Genomic DNA, 19,511 nt, shown 5'->3' with positions numbered 1-19,511 from the left:
TTAGATTTTATTTCTAATATTTTACTATATGAAAAATAGTTAGCATTCTCTTTTAATACATAATAATTATTGTTTTATTTGTAATTGATTATATAAAATACTAATTATCATGATTAAATCTTTTTTTTAAATATTGTTTTGAAAATATTTTCCAAATTAGGAATATCTCTCTATAAATTAATAATTATTAATTTATCGATAAATTAATACCTCTATAAATTAATAGATTTTCATGGTCCCAACATTATTAATTTATAGAGGTTTTACTGTAATTTATAGTGATATTAATTTATCTATAAATTAATATTTATTATTTAATAGTGTAAATTAATAATTATTAATTTATAGTGGCATCTTTAAAAGAATTAGACAATTTTACAAAATAAGATTAATCTTTAAGATTATATAAAAATTGAATTCTCTATTTAGAAAAACAATTTAAAAATGAATTAAAAATATTATTAATAAATTCACTTATATACAAAGTATATACATAAATTCAAATTTATGATTAATACCTCAACTGTTATCTTCTAACAGCCTATAAAACAAAAAAAAATGAATATGATGCATATTTATAAATAGAAAACATAAAAAATATTGGTTATTTTATGATGTTATGGAGTATATTGTAATATTATAGTTTAAAAATAGGGGGAATTTCAAAAATACCCCTTTTCCAATACCACTTTTTAAAAATACCCCTCTTTCTAATTTTATCAAAAATCACTATAAATTTTGAAATTTATTAAAAACTATGTGTAAGCTTATATTCAAAGACAAAAATTATCTTTATATGTGTGTAAATTTACATATATATTTCATAAATACCTTATAAATACCTTTTAAAAGTCATTTAAAAACCTTATAAAAACATTGTAAAAACCTTGTAAACCTTTTAAAAACCTTATAAATACCGTTTAGAACCTTTTAAAACTTTATAAATATTGGGATTTAGTCACGCAGTAGTAATGATGATCTTGCTGTACCTTATCAACCGTATAAAAGTTAATAATTTTTCATATTTGGAAAGGGGTATTTTTGAAAATGGATAGAAAAGAGGGGTATTTTTAAAAAGGGGTAGACCAAAAGGGGTATTTCTCAAAAATTCTCTTAAAAATATAACATAAATATTTTTTTTATAGAGATGAGCTCGAGGAGCAAAAATTCATTTTTAGAAAAAACTAAAAGCATATTTTAACATAACTACTTATATCATATACTGTATATATTTAGAGTATATATATAGTGATTATAAATTTATGATATTGTTGGGACTATATTTACATAGGGATTTCAAAAAAACTTATTATCTTATTATATTATCGAATTTAGATCATTTTTACACTGGCCCGACTTGGGACCAGCAAAAATTATTAATTTATAGTGTTTATTAATTTATAGAGTATTAATTTATGGAGGTTTTACTGTAACATGTAATGCATAGACATCATAGAAAAACAATTTTTATAAAGGGAAAAAAAACAATAGCTAATACTAAAGATTATAATATATAGTTTTTTTGGGTGAACTATTGAATGATCATAGTTATACTCGTTTCCTTATGTCTACATTTCAAGTTTTTTCAAACATGACCATTTTTTTCCTTTTTTACTATCTATTTTTTTCATACTAATTTTCCATTAAAACTATTACCAATCTAACGTTTTAGATGAACATCTTTACCGTTGGATCAAAGTCTGCCTTTTCACGTTTTAAGTTCTTAAAAACATTTAGCTTTTGATTCTTATTATTTTTATTTTATTTTGTCAATGTTTCTTATTTATTGTATTTTCTACTACCAGTTTTCATATAGATGAATAGATGATACCAAACCAAAGAAATGATTATTACTGTGCGATTAACTTTGGAGCAGAGCTTTGATCTAGCCTATTTTTTTATCAAGTATTCATATTATTACTGTTTGATGCAAAGTTTGGGAACTCTGATCTGATTTATAAAGTCCAATCTTGATTTAGTGAAGCTAGATTTCATAAAATGAAAGAGTGGTTATAAAGATACAAACATACACATATTCACATCACATAAAAAAAAACTTGTTTCTTCATTAGTTGACATCTTTTTGATAGTCAGGTTCACAGAATTCTCCACCAAGATCATCACAGGCCTCTTCGCGGAAAACACTATTTTTCGAGTAGTCACAAAAACACACACAATCAGAGATTAGGAATCTAAACTGAGAATGAAAGGGTTTAAAGAAAATGTGAAGCTTTACGTTTTGGTGTTGTTATAGTCTTCGTATTCTCTGTCAACAGACTCTGTAGTCACGGGACGTGAGACGGGCTTTGATTCGAGCTTAACTTCAGGGTAAATGTCAGCAGAACAAGCGTATCCACTGATTACTTCACATGCTTCAGCTGGGAAAACACTGAGTATTATAAAGATGCTAACGAGTCAGTAGAGAGATGAGAATTAGAGAAAGAAGTGATCGAAGGACTTACGAAAGGATGGAGGAGTTGTAGTCGACGGTGTTAGGATCAGATGATGCGTTGTTTGATCTGAGAGGTGAGAGTCTTGAAGGTTTAGTTGCGTGAGGAAGAAGAAAACTAAGTTTTGGAGAAGAAACTGAAGAAGGAAGAGGAAGAAGAATGGTTGGTTTGATGTAAAGAGCTCCCTGCATATTTTGTAATCTCTTTGATCTTTTGAGTAGGAAAGATTTGGTTCTGGTAGTGATTTAGATATTTTGGTTCTGTTTTGGAACAGTTTATGCTTTTATTTATAGACAAAACAGAGCAGATTTGTATTTTTAGGTTTATTGACTCAATAATTGATAATCCAACGGACTAGAATCACTCACTGGTCCAACACTTGGGAAAGAAGATAAAAGTTTGAACACAAAGGAAGAGATATTTATGAAAGGATAAGGTTCTTCAGGCTTTGTTGTATGTAAACATGTGAGAATGAAAATCAATGGATTGTTATCCTCTACTCTTGGAAGAAATTTTATCCAATCTTTCTTTTTTTTTTTGGAATTTTCTGTGTTTTTTCTAGTAATCTGAGTCAGCAAAAATGATATGTTTGATTGAGTTTCAATAATGGTCCGAAATGGTATAAAGTTTAGGACAATCACATGGATTGCAAAAAGGGAAAAAAAAAAACAAAGTTTTCGTCATTGAGTAACTGAGTTTCGATATAAGAAATGAGACGATCCATTAATTACCAATGACTTATGAGTTGAAAAACCATAGTCTAATACTATTTTCATATACTATGTAGATTTGTTAATTTTAAGTTTTTTTTTTATGTGTTCACTATTATATTATAATTTTTTTTTTGCTGGATAGTAAATTTGAAATTTAATTAAATAGAGACAAAGAAATCATAACAAGTGTAAAAACTTTCAAAAAATTAAAATTAGGTACTATGTTAGCATATATATGGAAAATAAGCAAATAAAAACCAAGAAAAAAGAAAAGTAAATTACTTTTGTTTTTTTCACAGAAATTCAAATATATTGAAAAATTAAATCTAATTTAAATAGAAATAGAAAAATTCAATTCGTCAAAGTTACACGTATCAATCAACTATTCATCCTTCAAGATAAGAAAATTATATTTAAAAAACAAAAAGACAAAACTATTTTTTAAAAGTTTAAAATTTTAACAAATCAAAAATTTTTTTGTAAACAATTAAAAATTTTATTAGACCTCTTTCAGAGTAGGAATAAGAAATTTCTGCAGGAATAAGAAACCAAAGTATTTGAAAATGTGTAAGAAAATTTAGTTGAAGACAAAATAATAGAAATTTGAGAATATCAAAATAATATTTCTGATTTTATTCTCGCATATCATCTAATTTTGTTTTCCATTTTTCGTTTTGAGTTTTTTTAAACAAAAAAAAATCCCATGTACGCATGTCATAATTTAGTTATATATACTTTGTAGATTTGTTAATTTCCAGTTATTTTTGTTTTCACTTGTAGTATATTAATATATATATATATTTGTAAATTCTGAAATTAAATAGGGAGATTTGCACAAATAGAGAAAAGGATCTGAAATAGGGAGATCCGAAATTAAAAATTTGATTCTTTGGTTTAATTCAAGAAGCTAAACATATCTCAAGTCTCAACCGTCAGTCATAATATATTTTTATTAACCAATATTTAACCATTTAATTTCCTTTTACATGGCAGCTCTAACAGCCATGATGTTTTTCTTTTCTACAGTCTGGGTCTGGTTCTGCTTTACCAAGGTTCAGGCTCACTCCTCTCTCTATCCTCCCACCACCTATACCTCTATCTGGGTCTGGTTCTGCTTTACCAACATTGAGACTCATCAGTCCTCTCTCTATCCTCCCACCTACACATTTATTTGAAAACACAATCACATTTGATGATCAATCATTCGATTAATATACATATAAACTTATACTTACACTCATGTGAAGCCAAGAGGGAGAACATGACTATGCACATTAGAACTATTTGTGATGTTTTCATGGTTTAGATTTCTTGACTCAATCAATGATTTTTGCTTGTTTTGTTTTACTCTCTTGTTGTAAAAGTTTACACAAGACTCTATATATATATATTAAAAGTTTAAATATGGAAAATATCTAATATAAATATGATTAGTTTTATGTGGAGCTCCTAAATGCTTCCACATTTTCTCTTTTTTATTTTTCTTATTTTTATCCTTGTCAGATTCTCTTTCCTTCTAAGGAATTTTTTTTTATTTCTAATCAAAAACCAAATCCAATATAAAAACCCACAAAAAGAACTATTTTAATGAAAATCTATGACATGATCTGTTATCTTTAAATACTATAAATTAATTAAATACCAGGATTAAAAAAAATAAAAAAATTAGATTTTGTCTTTTTATCATTATTATTATTATTTTATTTTTTTCTTATGAGAATGATCTCTAAGACTATCTATATTGGTGTATATAGGATGTGTATCTAAAATATATTTATCATTAATTTTATTAATATTTTTTTCTCTTTATTGCTAATCTTAATATTTAATAACTAAATATTTAATTATCTAATTAAATTAAAAAATAAATATTAAAATTATATTATAGTAGAATTAACCTCTCCTCCAAAGTGTCACTAGCAAAAACAATGGGTGTAGAACCTCTTTTTTTGGTGTAGAAAATTGTTCTCTCACTTACAATTGTTTGGTTCTAAATGGTAAAGTTATGAGAGATACATTCATTATCAGTTACATGGATATTTTAACATGTAGTTGAAATGGATATTTTAGGTTTCAGTTACAAGTAAAATAACAATTTTTAAAAATCCATAAAGGTCAATTGACCCTCAGAGCATGTTCAATGGTAAACTTATCAAAGGTGTCTAAAACAACTAACTAATTTTAATATTGTTTTAATTTTTAGACACTCATAAAATGAGTCCTATTTAAGACACAAATCACAAATATTAGACCAATATTTTAATTAAAGTTGATTATTATATTCTAAGATCAATTTTTAAGACACTCTCTAATTCACCACTGTACATGGTCTCATAGTCACTCTATAGCTGCGCCCCTGGCTTGGACGTTTTCACTATGAGAAAAAAATCTAATACAAAAAAAAAAGAAAACGAAGAGTTAGAAGTCTTAAACATAATCGTTTTCGCTGCAAAAGAAGAGTTTTTTCTTAACAAAATCTTAAGTTAAAAACCCTCCATTAATCATGATCTCAAACTCTTAATGCTTCTTACAAAAGTGTAAAGTAAAAAAAACAAAAAAAAAAAACTAACGTACTAAGTACTAACCAACCATGCACACCGACACCGACAAATTGTACATGAAGTAAATGACTAGCTATATTTTTTGTTGGATAAAGTCTTATAAAGTCTTAATTTAAATAAGCAGCATACATTCTTATTCGATTATTATTATTATTATTAGTATTTAGGTCTAGAGATGACAAGAAGCTAAGCAAATCTCTCTAGCGGTGGGGATAAAATCAAGCAACCAACATTTAACAGTTTGTACCCCTTTCAAATGGCAACACCAACAGTCCATTTTATGATGTCTTTCTTTTCGACAGTCTGGTTCTGCTTTCCCAACATTCACTCCTCTCTCTATCCTGCCACCACCACCACCTACACCTCTATCTGGGTCTGGTTCTGCTTTCCCAACATTCAGACTCATCACTCCTCTCTCTATCCTTCCACCTACACGTTTATTCGAATAACACAATTTATCACACGACTTTGACCATCGATCATTTGATTTATAAATGAGCAATGTATATGATTTATATATAAACTAACGTATACGTACACTCATGTAAAGCCAAGAGGGAGAACATGACTATGCACATTAGAACTATTTGTGATGTTTTCATGGTTGTGGCTCAAAGGATGGTTCAATTGTTGTTTTACTCAATTGTTGTAATTTGCAAATACCAAGACTCAATATATATTATTGGCTATGGTTCCATTACTATATATTTATATGGAAAATATCTAATAAATATTTATGTGATTATATATGTATATATATATACATATATAGAATATCTAATAAATATTTATGAGGTTATAAATATATAAGTATATATATGAAAATATCTAATAAATATGGTTAATCATTTTAGATTAAATTTTCGTAATAAAAGTTTGTTTTATTAATCAAAAAACAACCCAATATAAAAACCCAAAAATAGAGCCATTTTTATGAAAATATCTCACATATATATTTATATTTAAACACTTTAAATTAATTAAGAATAAATTTGGAAATTTCCCCTGTTTTAATTTGAAAAGTAACTTTTTATTTTCTTCTTAAAAAGTACTTTTTAATATATAAAATAAATCCAAGTTTGTTCAAATTAAAAAAATATATAAAATAATTAATTAACCTAACTAAAACTTAATACTATTTAACAAAAGGTTTATATTTACACTATAAAATCAAATGTTAATTATAGGTAATTAATTTTCTTTACAAAGTAATTAAACACCAGGATCAAATAATTCCTTTAGTTATATTTTGTTACTTTATTTTAAAATTAGTCACATCGAGGCTTAAATTGGAGATATTTTGTCCAATTTTTTTTTGGAATTTTATATTTCCTTCATGTTCTCTGAGTCAGCAAAATCATATGATCCTAATTCCTAAATGGTGTAGTAGACTTAGTAATGAAAGATACATTCATTATTAGTCATATAGGTTGTAAATAGAAACAAAACCAAAGTTTGAGATTAACTTAACTCACCACAATCTCTAGTTTTTTTTTCTTTATTCAGTTTTTTTTTTTCTTTCTTAGATTCAAAACATTATTATACATACACAAATCCATAGCATTTCTTTTCAATAACGGCGTACACTTGTTGTCGACAAAAGTACTCGGCTCGCTTTCTTCCCTCTCTTTCCGGGCTCTTTGATGATTGGTGTGCTCGGTGTGCTCGTTCTTGATGTTACACTTGCGAATGATGACGCTATGTTTGTGTTTCTTGCACCTGTAAACATGTTTAGAGAGAGGGACATCAGAGTGAGAACCCTTTAAAATTTGTGCAGAGCTAAAACAGTGGTTACCTGTGGTTGCGTTTGTGACTTCATTGCTGCTGCTTTGCACGTTTGTTGGATCGTTATTCAAGTTGGGGGAGTCATGGCCTGCTGCGAAACCGAGCCTTGTCACGTGTGAAAAGGAATTTCTCTCTCTGATGTTTGGAGGGCTTGATGATATTGGGGCAGAGTTTCCTAGGGCTAATAAAAAGAGACACAACACCAAAGCTTTCTGATTAGATTACTAAACCTTAAATCCAGTTAAGAGACGAGATATTCCTATTGTTTTACCTTCAAAGTCATCCAAAGAAAATGAAGGGAAGTCATCATGAGAAGACCGTCCAAAACTGGCCATCAATGGTACAACAAGCTCTGCAGCTGCAGCTACTTCAGCTTTTATTTTATCTTTTTGCTCCTGAAAAAATGGACATCATATGAGATATTAGCCCTGATTTTTCCTTTAACAGTGGAATTTGGGAGAGAGTGAGACACAAAGCAGGATCATTTGTTATATGTAATCAAGTTAAAAATACTAACAAAAGTGAACAAACAAAGCCCATATGATCTTTTTTTTCAACCCTGCTCGTTTCTTTAACAATGGAATTTAGGAGAGTAAAATATATTAAAAAAAAAAAAAAAGTGAAAATACAGCCCAAAGGAGGTTGGAATGTGTTGTGTTTCATGGTTAGAAAGAGGGATACCTTCCTAGCTCGGTCTTTCCTCTGTTTCTCACGCTTCTTGATTTCATCTATAAATGGAGCAAAGGCATCAGGAGGCAAAGATTCCCTCATATCAATCTCACATATCTGAAAAGATTACCAAACCGAGGATAACCTCATGGGAAAAATGTCAAGACAAAGCAACATGTGTTGAAGATAGAACTAAGTGAATAACATGTGCGGGAAATAGGAGCAACCAGTGGAAAATAAACCTGAAATGTAGTTGTTAAAGAAAAATGACTCAAGAAGCGGTAACGTCTCCTTATGGCTTCCGACTGGGTAACAGTCTCCATTTCCAGTATCTTTCCGCTCACTCTGTCATTTGGTGAACTGAAATCAGAACACTACTGGAACAACTGACTGAACACTTTTTATTGGAACCTATAGTATTGATTTTCATGCTAAATAACAACAGTTCAAACTTTATAACACCAATGCCTGATTTCATAAACTTTTGAATCAGTATCCCAGATCCATGCATAGGCGACGAAGAGGCTTACGAGAATGTGAGTGCATAGTATACATGGACTCTTACCTTGGTGGAAGAAAGTCATAGCTGCCATAATGATGCAGAAGACACTTCACGTTCAAAGTATGAAGGATAATGTGCTGACCATCAACAGACTGTACACAAGCAGAGCACAAAGGTAAGACAACTTAAGCATCTTACGGATGAAACCACCATATGATATCAACAAAACCATCTAGATTATTGATAATATTTATTTTCATACAAAAGAAACTGACTCTAATATATCAAACGACCAGCCATAGCAATAAATAAAAAATAAAAAATCATCAAGCAGCTCATTAGTACTTTATATGGAAACGAAACAGTATGGATCAGAAATCCATTACCTGATAAAAGTTGTACGCATCATTATCTTTCAGTTCTTTGGTGTCATTTTGGTGCGACAGGAAACCTTTTTTACTTCCATTGCATGAGGAAGATGACGGTGCGTCTTGGTCTTCTAGAGGATGACCATTATCACAATTCTTTTCCAAACTAAATTGAGATTCCCCATCTGACTTATCCACTGAAGAATATTCAGTTGATTTATCATGATTGATGGAACCGCTAGCTGTTGCTCCATGCGCCCAGCCGGGTGCTTGATAACCAGCTCTAGAAACATCAGGAGGTGAGGATGATTGTGTCTGATTTCTAGCTGTTGTGCTCAATTTTCTGTAGTTAGAGAGCCTATGCTCATTCCAGTAATTTTTTCTCTGCTCCAAACGATCCAAAGCAGCATTTACATATAGGTGCTTCTCCAGGTCTTCGACGAGTCCCGGATCTGCTCTTGCAATCCAAGAATCTAACTCTGAAACTGCTTGTCTGACAGAGAGATCAACATCTTGGGTGAAAGTGAACTTTGAAAACGGATCATAAATCTCATTATCACCACTAGGAATAGCTGATTCATACTCAATTTTCCGGGTTGGAGCAAAAGAATATTTCTTGCGTGTCAAAAGTACAAACTCGATTGGATCTCCAACAGAATACTGCTTGACGTTTTCAATATAAACAGTGTATAACTCTCTTGGAGAAATCATCACAAAGCACAGTGGACACCTCTTGAAGCATTCTGCCTTGTGGTTATCCACACCCATCAACAAGTATTGTAGAACACACGGGAAACAGAAAATATGCCCACAGGAAGTTATCTGCGGACATAGAGGGTACTCCAAGCAAATCGGACACTGCACAGGAGACGGAGTAGAATACCTTACACAAATAATATTATCCCACTGCAATGCTTTATCAGGATCCATAGAATCTGGAGAATGATCTCCAGTATCCAGCACAACAAACTTGTAGTTGGCCTTAAGAAACAAATCCTTGTTATAAGGCCTCCTCTTGCACTGTTGCCTTCTTTGCGGTGGAGGAGGACCCCTAGATTGTGGGGGTGAAATCGGATCATACTGAAAATTCAGTAAATGGTTCCCACTTATCACATTAGCTCTTCTACCAGTTGGATTATGATGCGAAACACCGCCTCTAGGAGAATTAAAATGTCCGGTATTATGCTGCCATTGAGAAGAAGAAGAAGAACCAGCAGCTCCAGTACCTCTTCCTCTAGACCTATTCCTTCGACCATCATATCGAAAGTGGTCACGTGTATCTGCATTAGGTGGGGAAAAACTCTCCTTCCCTGCTCCAATTTGCGTCATCTGCAGCTTAGAAAGAACAATGAACAGATCAATCAACTAATAAAATAAAAGCAAACTAGACTTTAAAAAGTATCATCCTTTATTGAGAAAGCAACTAAATTTTACCTCTTTGGAAGATCCACGGCTATCTCCCTCCTCAGCTGCAGCAATCGATTCTACAGTTCAAAAAAATCAAAATTGAGACAAGAAGTGAGCTAAAAAACCTAAAGCTGGGATTTTTCAAAGAAACCCTAAAAACCAAATTAACGATCTTTCAATTAAAAAAAAGCCCTAGAATTTAGGGGTAAGCTGAGTTAATCAATCTTCCTTACCCCGAGAGCCACCGGAGAAATCATGAACGGATTCAGAATGTCCGACGAATCCAGTTCCGGTGGAAGAGATCCGGGGAGGAGGAGAGGTGGGAAGAGGAGGGAGAGAAGAAGAGTTGTCGCCATGCTCAAAGCTAGGGTTTAGAGAGGAATCTGTATTAGAGGAAGACGAATTGTGACCTTGGATATGCGTTGAAGGCAAGATGGACATGAAAATCTTAGGGATGAGAGATGAAATTTCGCCGGCTCAGAGCCACCGCTGCTTCTGCGTTATGCGTACACTTAGAAAAAAAAAAAATTAACCAGAGGGCCAAAAAAAACTCGTCGTCGTCCTTTTGATATTTTTTTATGATTGTTCCGTGTACCCGGCTTGGATCCGTTAACCCGTAATTATGATTCCTTTTTCTTCGCGGGTGGATATACCGAATCTTATATGACACAGTTTACTGTAATAACCCTCGTTTGTACTTTGGTGTTCGGTTCTTTCTTTGTCAGCAACACGTGTAATGAAGTCAGGCCTAGTTTAAGAACAATTAAAACTGTTTTAAAAAAACCGAATTAAAAGATCAGCTGATTTTTTGGTTTTCGCCGGTGAACCGTACACTTCAATTAACCGATAACCAAACATACCAGCTTAGTTCCGTTCGGTTAATTGAAGTTGCAGGCCTGTGATTTATTGATATACTAGTATTAGACAATAAATTAAACTCAAAAAATTAACATGAGCTCAGTTCAGTTCGGTTTATCGAAGTGGCAGACTTGGTTCATTATGTTTTCTCTTTTCCGATTAAAAAAAAACTTAAAAGAGGAACAACAACGTTTCTTATTTCAAAACCTATGTAAGTTGCTGTTTTCTTTCACCAACCATTTCAATGTGATCATCAAACTTGATCAAGAAGGTTCGGATTTCCATCGGAACTAGCTCAACCACTAGCTTCTCTGCGTCCACAAGTCCTCCCCTTATCACTTCTTTCCCGGCCGAGCCTTCTACTTTCCAGATTAGCCTTCTCTTCTCCATCTCCGCCTTCTCTTGGTTTCCTGAAAGACTTGTCTCTTTCACTTGGCTTATCTGTTCAACAAGTTAAAATAGAACAGCAATAATTTATGTTAGGACACACAGAGACACAAATAAGAGATGGACCGGATCCTCTTGTTTTTGCCGTACCTTTTTGTTGTGAAATAGTTTCTTCAGCTCCACTTTTGCCATAACTGAGTACTCACTATCCTCTCCAACCTTCACAAGGTTAACATGACAGTAACTCAAAAGGACTCAACTTCGATTAAACCATTAAGAGACGAGATAGAAAATAGTTATTAAATTCAGATTTTTCTCGCAGCTTAGTGACCCAAAATTTTCTAGAAAAGCAAAACTGTCAAAAGTTCATGGGTTATATCAATTTAAAACCAAATAGTAATACTTAACTAATGGATAGGATCAAGACTTCAGGTCTCATCATAATTCACATGTGGGATTATTAAGAAACCCCAAAATAATGGTTCGTCTGACTCGTTAGAATTGACATAGCACAAGGACGGGGTTTCTAAGTATTCCAAATTTGTCAATATCTCTAATCATTTGCTAGTTTAATTGGTCTAGTGTAAAACTACATTTACACAACCAAAAAGCACATAGCGATAACACATTAATGGTGAAAAGATATAGATAGGACAAGTAAGAACCTCAAATAAGTGCGCAAGCCTTAAAAGAACTTCCCCATTTTCCAACTCCTGGAAATGTCAAAATTAATCATAGTGTGGTCAAATAATAAAAACGTCTTTGAGATATACAGTACACAATCCAACTAACCTGGAGCGTGAGTAATGCGACGTTTTTTGGTAATGAATATGACGGTTCAAATGCTGAGAAAGTTGTCTTATGTGAATTAATCCAACTATCTCCTTCCTATACAAAAAAAAAAATACCTAATCTCACTTCACTATCTAAAAGAGGAGGGAAGTAAATATTTCGTTTTCAAGAGCAACCTGTTCTGTGAATGCTAGAAGTAGTGGAGAATAAATTTCTTGACCAAATGTTCGACGCCATTTTGACCCATCTCCAGGTTTATCTATCTGTACATAAAGCTTCCCTCGTATCTGCAAAAAGAATCAAAGTTACCCAAACTGTTTTAGGCTAAAAACGATTTAGTACCACCTTTGAAACAATCTCTGTTCCATTACATGTTCCCCTAAAAACTAAAACGTTACAACTTGGATGGCTAAAAATGAGATGAGAACTTAAGCTTACTGTTAATCCTTTGCATCCTTCAGGAAGACAGACTGTTTCATTAAGAATCTCGCCAACACCTCTAATGTCATCATGCTGCATTCTCCTACACAAATGAAAACAAAGAGAGGTGAAACACAACCAAAACAACATTTGCTTTTTTTGGTTATATAGAGAAAATAAATAGACAGACCGATGAAGCATCAATTCAATCTGGCCGTTCTCTAAGCTGGACCCGCCTACAGCACGATCCACCAACACCGATAACTCTGAGGTTTTATCTTGCATATATATTCCAAGGTTTATCTGGAAGAAACAAAAATACGTTACAAAAAAAGGCAGATATAATGCAGCTCAGTCAAGTACAAGATCTTAGTACATCATAAGAAGGAATCTCAGATGGATTTGATGCCTTACAGGATAATAGTTTCCAGAAACCGGTTGGTACACTTGCAAGTCCCAATCTGTTCGGAAGTCCCGAACCTGCAAAAAATATAACAAAGTGTGTTACAATAACAACAATACTTTTGATACAAAATAAAAGGAAACCTGAAGTTTGCATCTATACCCGTTTGATGAAATCACGTCCATTAGAGTCTGTGTAAAATGTTCCATTTGTTTTCATGGTGGTTGTCAGTTTAGTGATAACTTCCTTGCTAATACCATCCGCTGGTATAGGCCCAACCTAGAAAGCAAATAAGAGTGAAATTGTCTTCGTCAGTTCAACACGAAGAAATGTGAAGGTAAAGAGAGATCAGCTCACAGTGAACTCAATTTCAGCATGGTTTTTTTCCTTGTACACTCTGGTAATCTGCAAAATAACAGACCCATCACAAGATGAATCAAGAGTTATAGCTTCTGTAATATAATATAAATAGTCTAGAACAATAGATACTTGCAAGAGAAAATGACCTGTGATATCCAGGAGTTAAAGTCCTGATGCACTTCATCAAACAAAGGCCCCCGAACAACAGTCAGTTGAGCCTGAGTCAGGCTAGATAATTAGTTTTATTTTGTATTTTCACATACGGTCAAGAAATAAGGTTATAAATGTAGCATATATGTATTACCTCTCCTTCGGATTTAACTGGAACCACACCATCTGGTCGAAAAACATATGCTCCAGAAGCCTTATAAATATATGAGAAGGGAACTGTTTAAAACACGACAAGAAGATATAGATAAGGTTGTATCTGTTAAAGAACTGAGCTACCTGTGGATCCTTGTCAGTTCCATTGCTTCCTATGTAATAAGCATATGATTGTTCAGCAGTAACCTTGAAATTTACCACAAATCGACATCAGATGATCTAAACATACTCAGAATGGCAAAATAAGGAAGTTTAGATTGAGGAAAAAGGCAGACCTGATTTCTTGTACTTAAATGACGAGTCATTTTCACTCCCTCTTCTGAATAAAGTAACTTCAGATTTCCTTGGCCAACTTCTACATTCTGATTTATGTTTCCAGAAGTAACATCTGACGCAGGTGGTCCACGCGCTTAAATCAAATAAGAAAACAAAGATGCAAGTAAATACAAAATGTCTGTTGATATCAGTGAGAACCTATAGTTCACAAATTAAAAATTAGCAACACAATATTACACATTCTGAAACATACCTGTTCGTCCAGTGTCTGAGATGACATACGAGCTGAACCCAAGAGGTGGTACTGAAGCTGTAAATGCAAGCACATGTTTAGCAGTATCCCTTGGTGATCTTCCTAGATACGCTTTGACATACTCATTTCTTATTCTCAGCGTAATGTCTGAAAGAGGTAGAAGCTGAGACACAACTTCTTTCCCAGATGCATCTTTCACAATAACATTTTTAGATGACACCTAAACGAAGTTATCATGGACATTTCATAAATGCTGGGATGAATGCCAAATAATATTGGATAATAAACAAGGAAAAAAAATACTTACAGGAACACGAACAATTTCCTCTCGTTTCCATCCAAGAGAATTGTAAGCAACAACCACCTACACGGAGAGATTAGTGAGAAATGAAGATAGGACAACTAACCGAGAGACACAAAATTTCATAGTTTAAAGGTAGCATGTCTGAAAGATATACCAGGCTTTTCCCACTGGACAGACGAGCTTCAGATGCAGGACAGTAACTGATATTAAGTAGGGGACACTGCCAATATGATGCAAAACATAAGAATCAGCATAAATAGAATACAATACGTCTTGGAACTTGAGTCATTAAAGTGCCATGCAATTGACAAAGCAGCCTTACTAAAACTTGTACATTGCCTGAAGCAACATCATCATCATCTTTTAAGGAAGCGAAATAATTACCACTCAAATTCGATCTCAATGCATACTTTGAATCCTAAAAATATCTTAGACAAGCACATTACCTGCTGAAATTTTGTGCCAGGATTCTTCTCTTCAGTACTTGATTTTGCTGCTGATAAAAAGAAAAGGGAGGAGGCAACCAACTTCTCAGCCTAGTAATGATCAAAGAGAAATATTTAAACTGCTGCACCAACAAGAGAAAAACGAATTGCATGGACAACACATGACATGACTAACTAAGACAACCTGCAGGTAACCCATTGAGAGTCTAAGAGCATAATCTGCAGCCACATGTTGTCTTTGTGTACCACTAACTGCATCATGGTGTTGAGCAATTGCCAAAGCATCGGCTAGCATATCGGTTGTTGGTCCTGAACTATTCCTACCTCTAAAGAATTCCAATTGTCGAGCCGCCTGTTTGAAAACAAACAATGCTATGTAAGAATAGAGCAAAAAGACACTACAAATCTACGAATTTTAGAAAATTATCAGGCCATACCAGATAGTAACCACTTAAATCCCTCACGTATTTCTTAAAGGCTGGCCTGCTCGTAAAGTACCCTGTCCAGTATGCATTAGGTTTGTCCGCATACCTGGCACAGGTACATATATATTTATTCAATCAACACGTATTTGCATTTGTAGAACGTAAAAATTTGAGCTATCAAACTTACGGGAAGAAATCATCAGTCTTTAGGGGCCAAGACTCATTTGCAGCATATTTTGCATCGGTGTAGATAGACGGTGTTGAATACAGAACATTGAGACGCCCGTCCTGGATTGTGCAGACGACAAGTGAACAAAATTGGTATAGTTTACATTGACACTAGTGAAGTCCTACTGATATGAATTTGCTAGTATAAAAGTTACCAATTTTACCTTGTTAACATAGTGAATAAACTTGTCCATCTGTCTGAACCATGAATATGCATACTGGTAACGGAAGTCAGTTCCCATTAACCACATGATATGGTTTGTCCTGGTTACGTTGACCTTGAAAACAGAAATCCAAGTTAAATTACAAACATATCATATTGAAGTTTCTTTGATTGTTGTTGATTTCAAGAAAAAACGATATGATCTTACCTGTGCAAGGGCTGCAGCTACAAAGTCGTTGACTCGCTCTTGAACATTGTAATCAAAAAGGAGAGGATCATCCTATACTCAACATGCTTCATCAGTGCACTTTCAAGCTAAGTTCAAACACAGCGCAGCATGTGAAATAGCTTTTACCTGGACAGGAGCTGATACATCGTTTATTTCAAATGTGAAACCATCAGGAGGATCGTAATGTCTAGGGAATACACCGGTGAATATCTACAAGTAATATCAAATAGCAATGAGATAAATCCAGCTAAACAATGGAGACAACAGAACTAGACTGTGAGCATTTTGAACCTGTGAAGATGAGCCAAGGGACTTAGATCCTTGCCAAATAACCTCAAGAGTCTTGTCTCGTAATCTCTTTGCACGATCTTGGTAATCAATTCTAGCGAAAAACAGTGAGTCAAAGCCAAACTGTAGAAGAAACCAAAGGGTTGTCCAATCAAAATAACTTAAAGCTGATAAATAGGCCAATCATTCACAAACTGAACTCAATTAAATTCTCTGTGAAACGAAAGGAACCAAACGGTGAACTTAATCATACCTCTGCCCCAAGCAAGTAAGCTTGCACTGCAGAATGTCCAAAAGGATCAATCTGCCAACCAACTCTAGGGACCTGACCAAACTCAGCTTTAATAAACTGATGGCCTAATGTAGTCTGATCAATCATGTCAATATAATGTGGAGTCGCCTCATCATGCATACACATTCCACCATTTCTACAAAAACCACACATCAACAAAACATATACATCCAAACAAAAATTAAGATCAAAATCAAACGCACATGAACTCAAGTTGACCAGAGTCAACAAGCTTCTTGACTTTAACTTTTTTAGCTTTGCTTTGTTGCCTCCACCATCTTTCAAAAAACGCCTACAAATACAGCATTCAACCATAGCTAATTTCATCAAGCAAGAAAATAATCAAAAATAAAATGAAAATCTCCGGATTTGGTATTTATGAATCTTACCATCTCAACATATATAAACTTTCTATTTTCATCATCAAGCAACGAAGCGATTACAGAATCCAATACATTCTGTACACAAGCTCCCTGATTCAAAATCAAATTCAAAACACAATCAAAATCCCTAAAAATAAAAAATCGCAGGATCAATGGAAAGAGACATATATATATATAGAGAGAGAGAGAGAGAGGAGAATAAAAGTACCCTAATAGAGTTATTAGAACCAACGTAGTACTGATCAACGGTCTTAAGCCAACCAACGTCGTCGTGTGAGTGAGGAACCAAGTGAACATTGATTTTTTCAGGTACGATTCTCGGTTTTGTGTTGTACTCTATGTACTCGGAGTTCACGCCGCCGATTACAATCGCCGCTAAAATCAGATAAAGAGAGAAACATTTGACCGCCATAGACGCGAGAGCTCTCAGAAGAAGAAGAAGAATAAGATTACAGAGAGGATCGTGAAGAACAATTTGTAGTGAGTGTTTTTGTAGAGGAAGAAAGAAGATTAAATAAAGTAATCACTGTCACTTAAATTTAATATATATTTATTATCTGAGCTTAATTGTGGTATTAATAAATAATTTATTTGAGATTAGTAGACTTTATCTTATCCACTTATTAACCAATAAGAGCACAATATTATATGTATTAAAGTTTTATAATGTGAAAAAAAAAAAAAAAAGGGTTTTATAATGTGTTAAAGAAATAGTGGTAGAGTTGCTTGTGGGAGAAGTGATAAAAATGGTCCATTGTCGTTGTTTTGATGACATATTATTGCAAGCCAAATCGAATCAAATGATTGCTAATGATTTTTATTTTTTAAGTATTGTATTTAAGTTTCTTTGATCGTATTTGAAGGTCAGATACTGTATGTATAGAGATGAAATCGAGTAAGGTTGAGCCCAGTCCATATAGAGTAAAAAGCCCATTCTTAATTTAAATACATTAGTCAGTCCAAATTATACTACACCATATGCATGAAGTCATGAACTGACACTAGTTAAAGACACAAGTACCTATTTAAGTAGGAAAAAGAAACTAATCACAAACTTTACGATGACAATCAAAACCATACACGAAATACAATATGACTAGCATAATTCGAATTATATAAAATTATGTAGATCGATTGTACGGAGTTTGTATTCATTCACTAAAGGGGTAAATGAGTAAGAGAAGAGAATGCTTGTAGCCTTGAACCCATGACTCAGATTTTCAAAACAAAGTAGTATTCTATCAAATTATGTGCATCCACATCTTTGATATTTTTCTTCTTTCTAATATTATTAATATATGAACACACTATGATTTGTTTTCTGTTTAACCTATTTTATTTGATTCAAAATGTGTATCAACATTTGTCAAACCTTCATTAAATGCAATAAACACAAATAAATTTTCTTATATACAAACTACTAAACCAATCTAACCATTATTTTTTAAACTATTAAACCAACATCATAATTTTGATAATGTTTGATAATGTTACCGTTCATTTTACTATGGACAAAAGATTTGTGTCATTATCCGGGTTTGTATGTTATGTGTTAATACAATCGATGGTAACTCATCATATTATAACTGCGGAGAATCTCGAAAAGGCTATAAAGCGGCCATTAGTTGTGAGACTTTAATTTATTTTATTTTCTTCGAAAACTCAGTTAGTTTGATGAGGGTCAAAAGGTTATTTTTAACCCACTAAAATAAATTTTTAATTTTTTCATTTATCAGAACTATTTTTAATTTAATATCATCATTTACATACTAGTTTTCAAACTAACCTTCTAAAAGCATCCACATCCGCGTATATAAAGTAGATATGTTTTATTAAAAAATTAAAAAATCGAGAGAAAGGGAGAGATGATTCTCAACATCAAACTTGACAATTGAATTTTTACTAATGGTTCACTTATTTAAAACAACCAAAATATCATATAATTCTATATATAAAAAATCTTCTGGTTTATAATTTTTGAATATGAAACATTTATTTGAATTAATATAAATAAATAAGAAATCTAAAAGTTTGTTATTGTAATATAATTGATAATTATTAATATCACTATTAGTAATATTCTATCTTGAATAATTATAGCCATCTCATTAGTTTAATATATTAATTTTTAATAGTTTAATTAAAAAAATACTTACAAAAGGTAAAAGACAAAACAATGTTTTAAATATATATATATATATATATATATATATATATATATATGT

The 19,511-nt window shown here is 32.6% G+C and overlaps 4 protein-coding genes and 1 long non-coding RNA gene across 5 annotated transcripts; all 5 read right to left on the bottom strand.

The window, feature by feature from the left end:
- Window positions 1-1,951: 1,951 nt before the first annotated feature.
- Window positions 1,952-2,727, bottom strand: LOC17886497 (light-regulated protein 1, chloroplastic). The gene is made up of 3 exons (XM_006291967.2): window positions 2,463-2,727; window positions 2,237-2,389; window positions 1,952-2,144 (listed from the first exon to the last, which is right to left on the bottom strand). Exons 1-3 carry the CDS (start codon window positions 2,639-2,641, stop codon window positions 2,069-2,071), a joined length of 408 nt encoding a protein of 135 aa, XP_006292029.1. The 5' UTR covers window positions 2,642-2,727; the 3' UTR covers window positions 1,952-2,068.
- Window positions 2,728-4,034: 1,307 nt separating this feature from the next.
- LOC17886360 lies at window positions 4,035-4,522 on the bottom strand. Its single transcript, XR_002834037.1, has 2 exons — window positions 4,399-4,522; window positions 4,035-4,322 (listed from the first exon to the last, which is right to left on the bottom strand). It is a non-coding gene; the product is annotated as an uncharacterized LOC17886360 (long non-coding RNA).
- Window positions 4,523-5,819: 1,297 nt separating this feature from the next.
- Window positions 5,820-6,370, bottom strand: LOC111830687 (EMBRYO SURROUNDING FACTOR 1-like protein 1). The gene is made up of 2 exons (XM_023783284.1): window positions 6,263-6,370; window positions 5,820-6,153 (listed from the first exon to the last, which is right to left on the bottom strand). The coding sequence occupies exons 1-2, from the start codon at window positions 6,324-6,326 to the stop codon at window positions 5,894-5,896; spliced, it is 324 nt and encodes a 107-aa protein (XP_023639052.1). The 5' UTR covers window positions 6,327-6,370; the 3' UTR covers window positions 5,820-5,893.
- Window positions 6,371-7,116: 746 nt separating this feature from the next.
- On the bottom strand, window positions 7,117-11,039 carry LOC17885631 (RING finger protein 10). The gene is made up of 9 exons (XM_006290543.2): window positions 10,689-11,039; window positions 10,483-10,532; window positions 9,067-10,377; window positions 8,744-8,832; window positions 8,421-8,523; window positions 8,191-8,295; window positions 7,781-7,904; window positions 7,520-7,690; window positions 7,117-7,443 (listed from the first exon to the last, which is right to left on the bottom strand). The coding sequence occupies exons 1-9, from the start codon at window positions 10,894-10,896 to the stop codon at window positions 7,295-7,297; spliced, it is 2,310 nt and encodes a 769-aa protein (XP_006290605.1). The 5' UTR covers window positions 10,897-11,039; the 3' UTR covers window positions 7,117-7,294.
- Window positions 11,040-11,367: 328 nt separating this feature from the next.
- LOC17885364 (alpha-mannosidase At3g26720) lies at window positions 11,368-17,759 on the bottom strand. Its single transcript, XM_006290477.2, has 29 exons — window positions 17,495-17,759; window positions 17,293-17,376; window positions 17,107-17,195; window positions 16,865-17,039; window positions 16,615-16,734; window positions 16,450-16,533; window positions 16,303-16,374; window positions 16,096-16,209; window positions 15,891-15,991; window positions 15,716-15,809; window positions 15,463-15,630; window positions 15,279-15,368; window positions 14,987-15,052; window positions 14,836-14,892; window positions 14,529-14,748; window positions 14,275-14,408; window positions 14,123-14,185; window positions 13,980-14,039; window positions 13,822-13,893; window positions 13,673-13,720; window positions 13,478-13,594; window positions 13,327-13,392; window positions 13,103-13,215; window positions 12,931-13,015; window positions 12,669-12,779; window positions 12,493-12,588; window positions 12,366-12,413; window positions 11,851-11,919; window positions 11,368-11,754 (listed from the first exon to the last, which is right to left on the bottom strand). The coding sequence occupies exons 1-29, from the start codon at window positions 17,696-17,698 to the stop codon at window positions 11,521-11,523; spliced, it is 3,054 nt and encodes a 1,017-aa protein (XP_006290539.1). The 5' UTR covers window positions 17,699-17,759; the 3' UTR covers window positions 11,368-11,520.
- Between the last annotated feature and the right edge of the window lie 1,752 nt (window positions 17,760-19,511).

Source organism: Capsella rubella, unplaced genomic scaffold, assembly GCF_000375325.1.
Source record: "Capsella rubella cultivar Monte Gargano unplaced genomic scaffold, Caprub1_0 scaffold_5, whole genome shotgun sequence".
NCBI lineage: Eukaryota > Viridiplantae > Streptophyta > Magnoliopsida > Brassicales > Brassicaceae > Capsella > Capsella rubella.
This window is presented reverse-complemented; position numbering and strand designations above follow the sequence as displayed.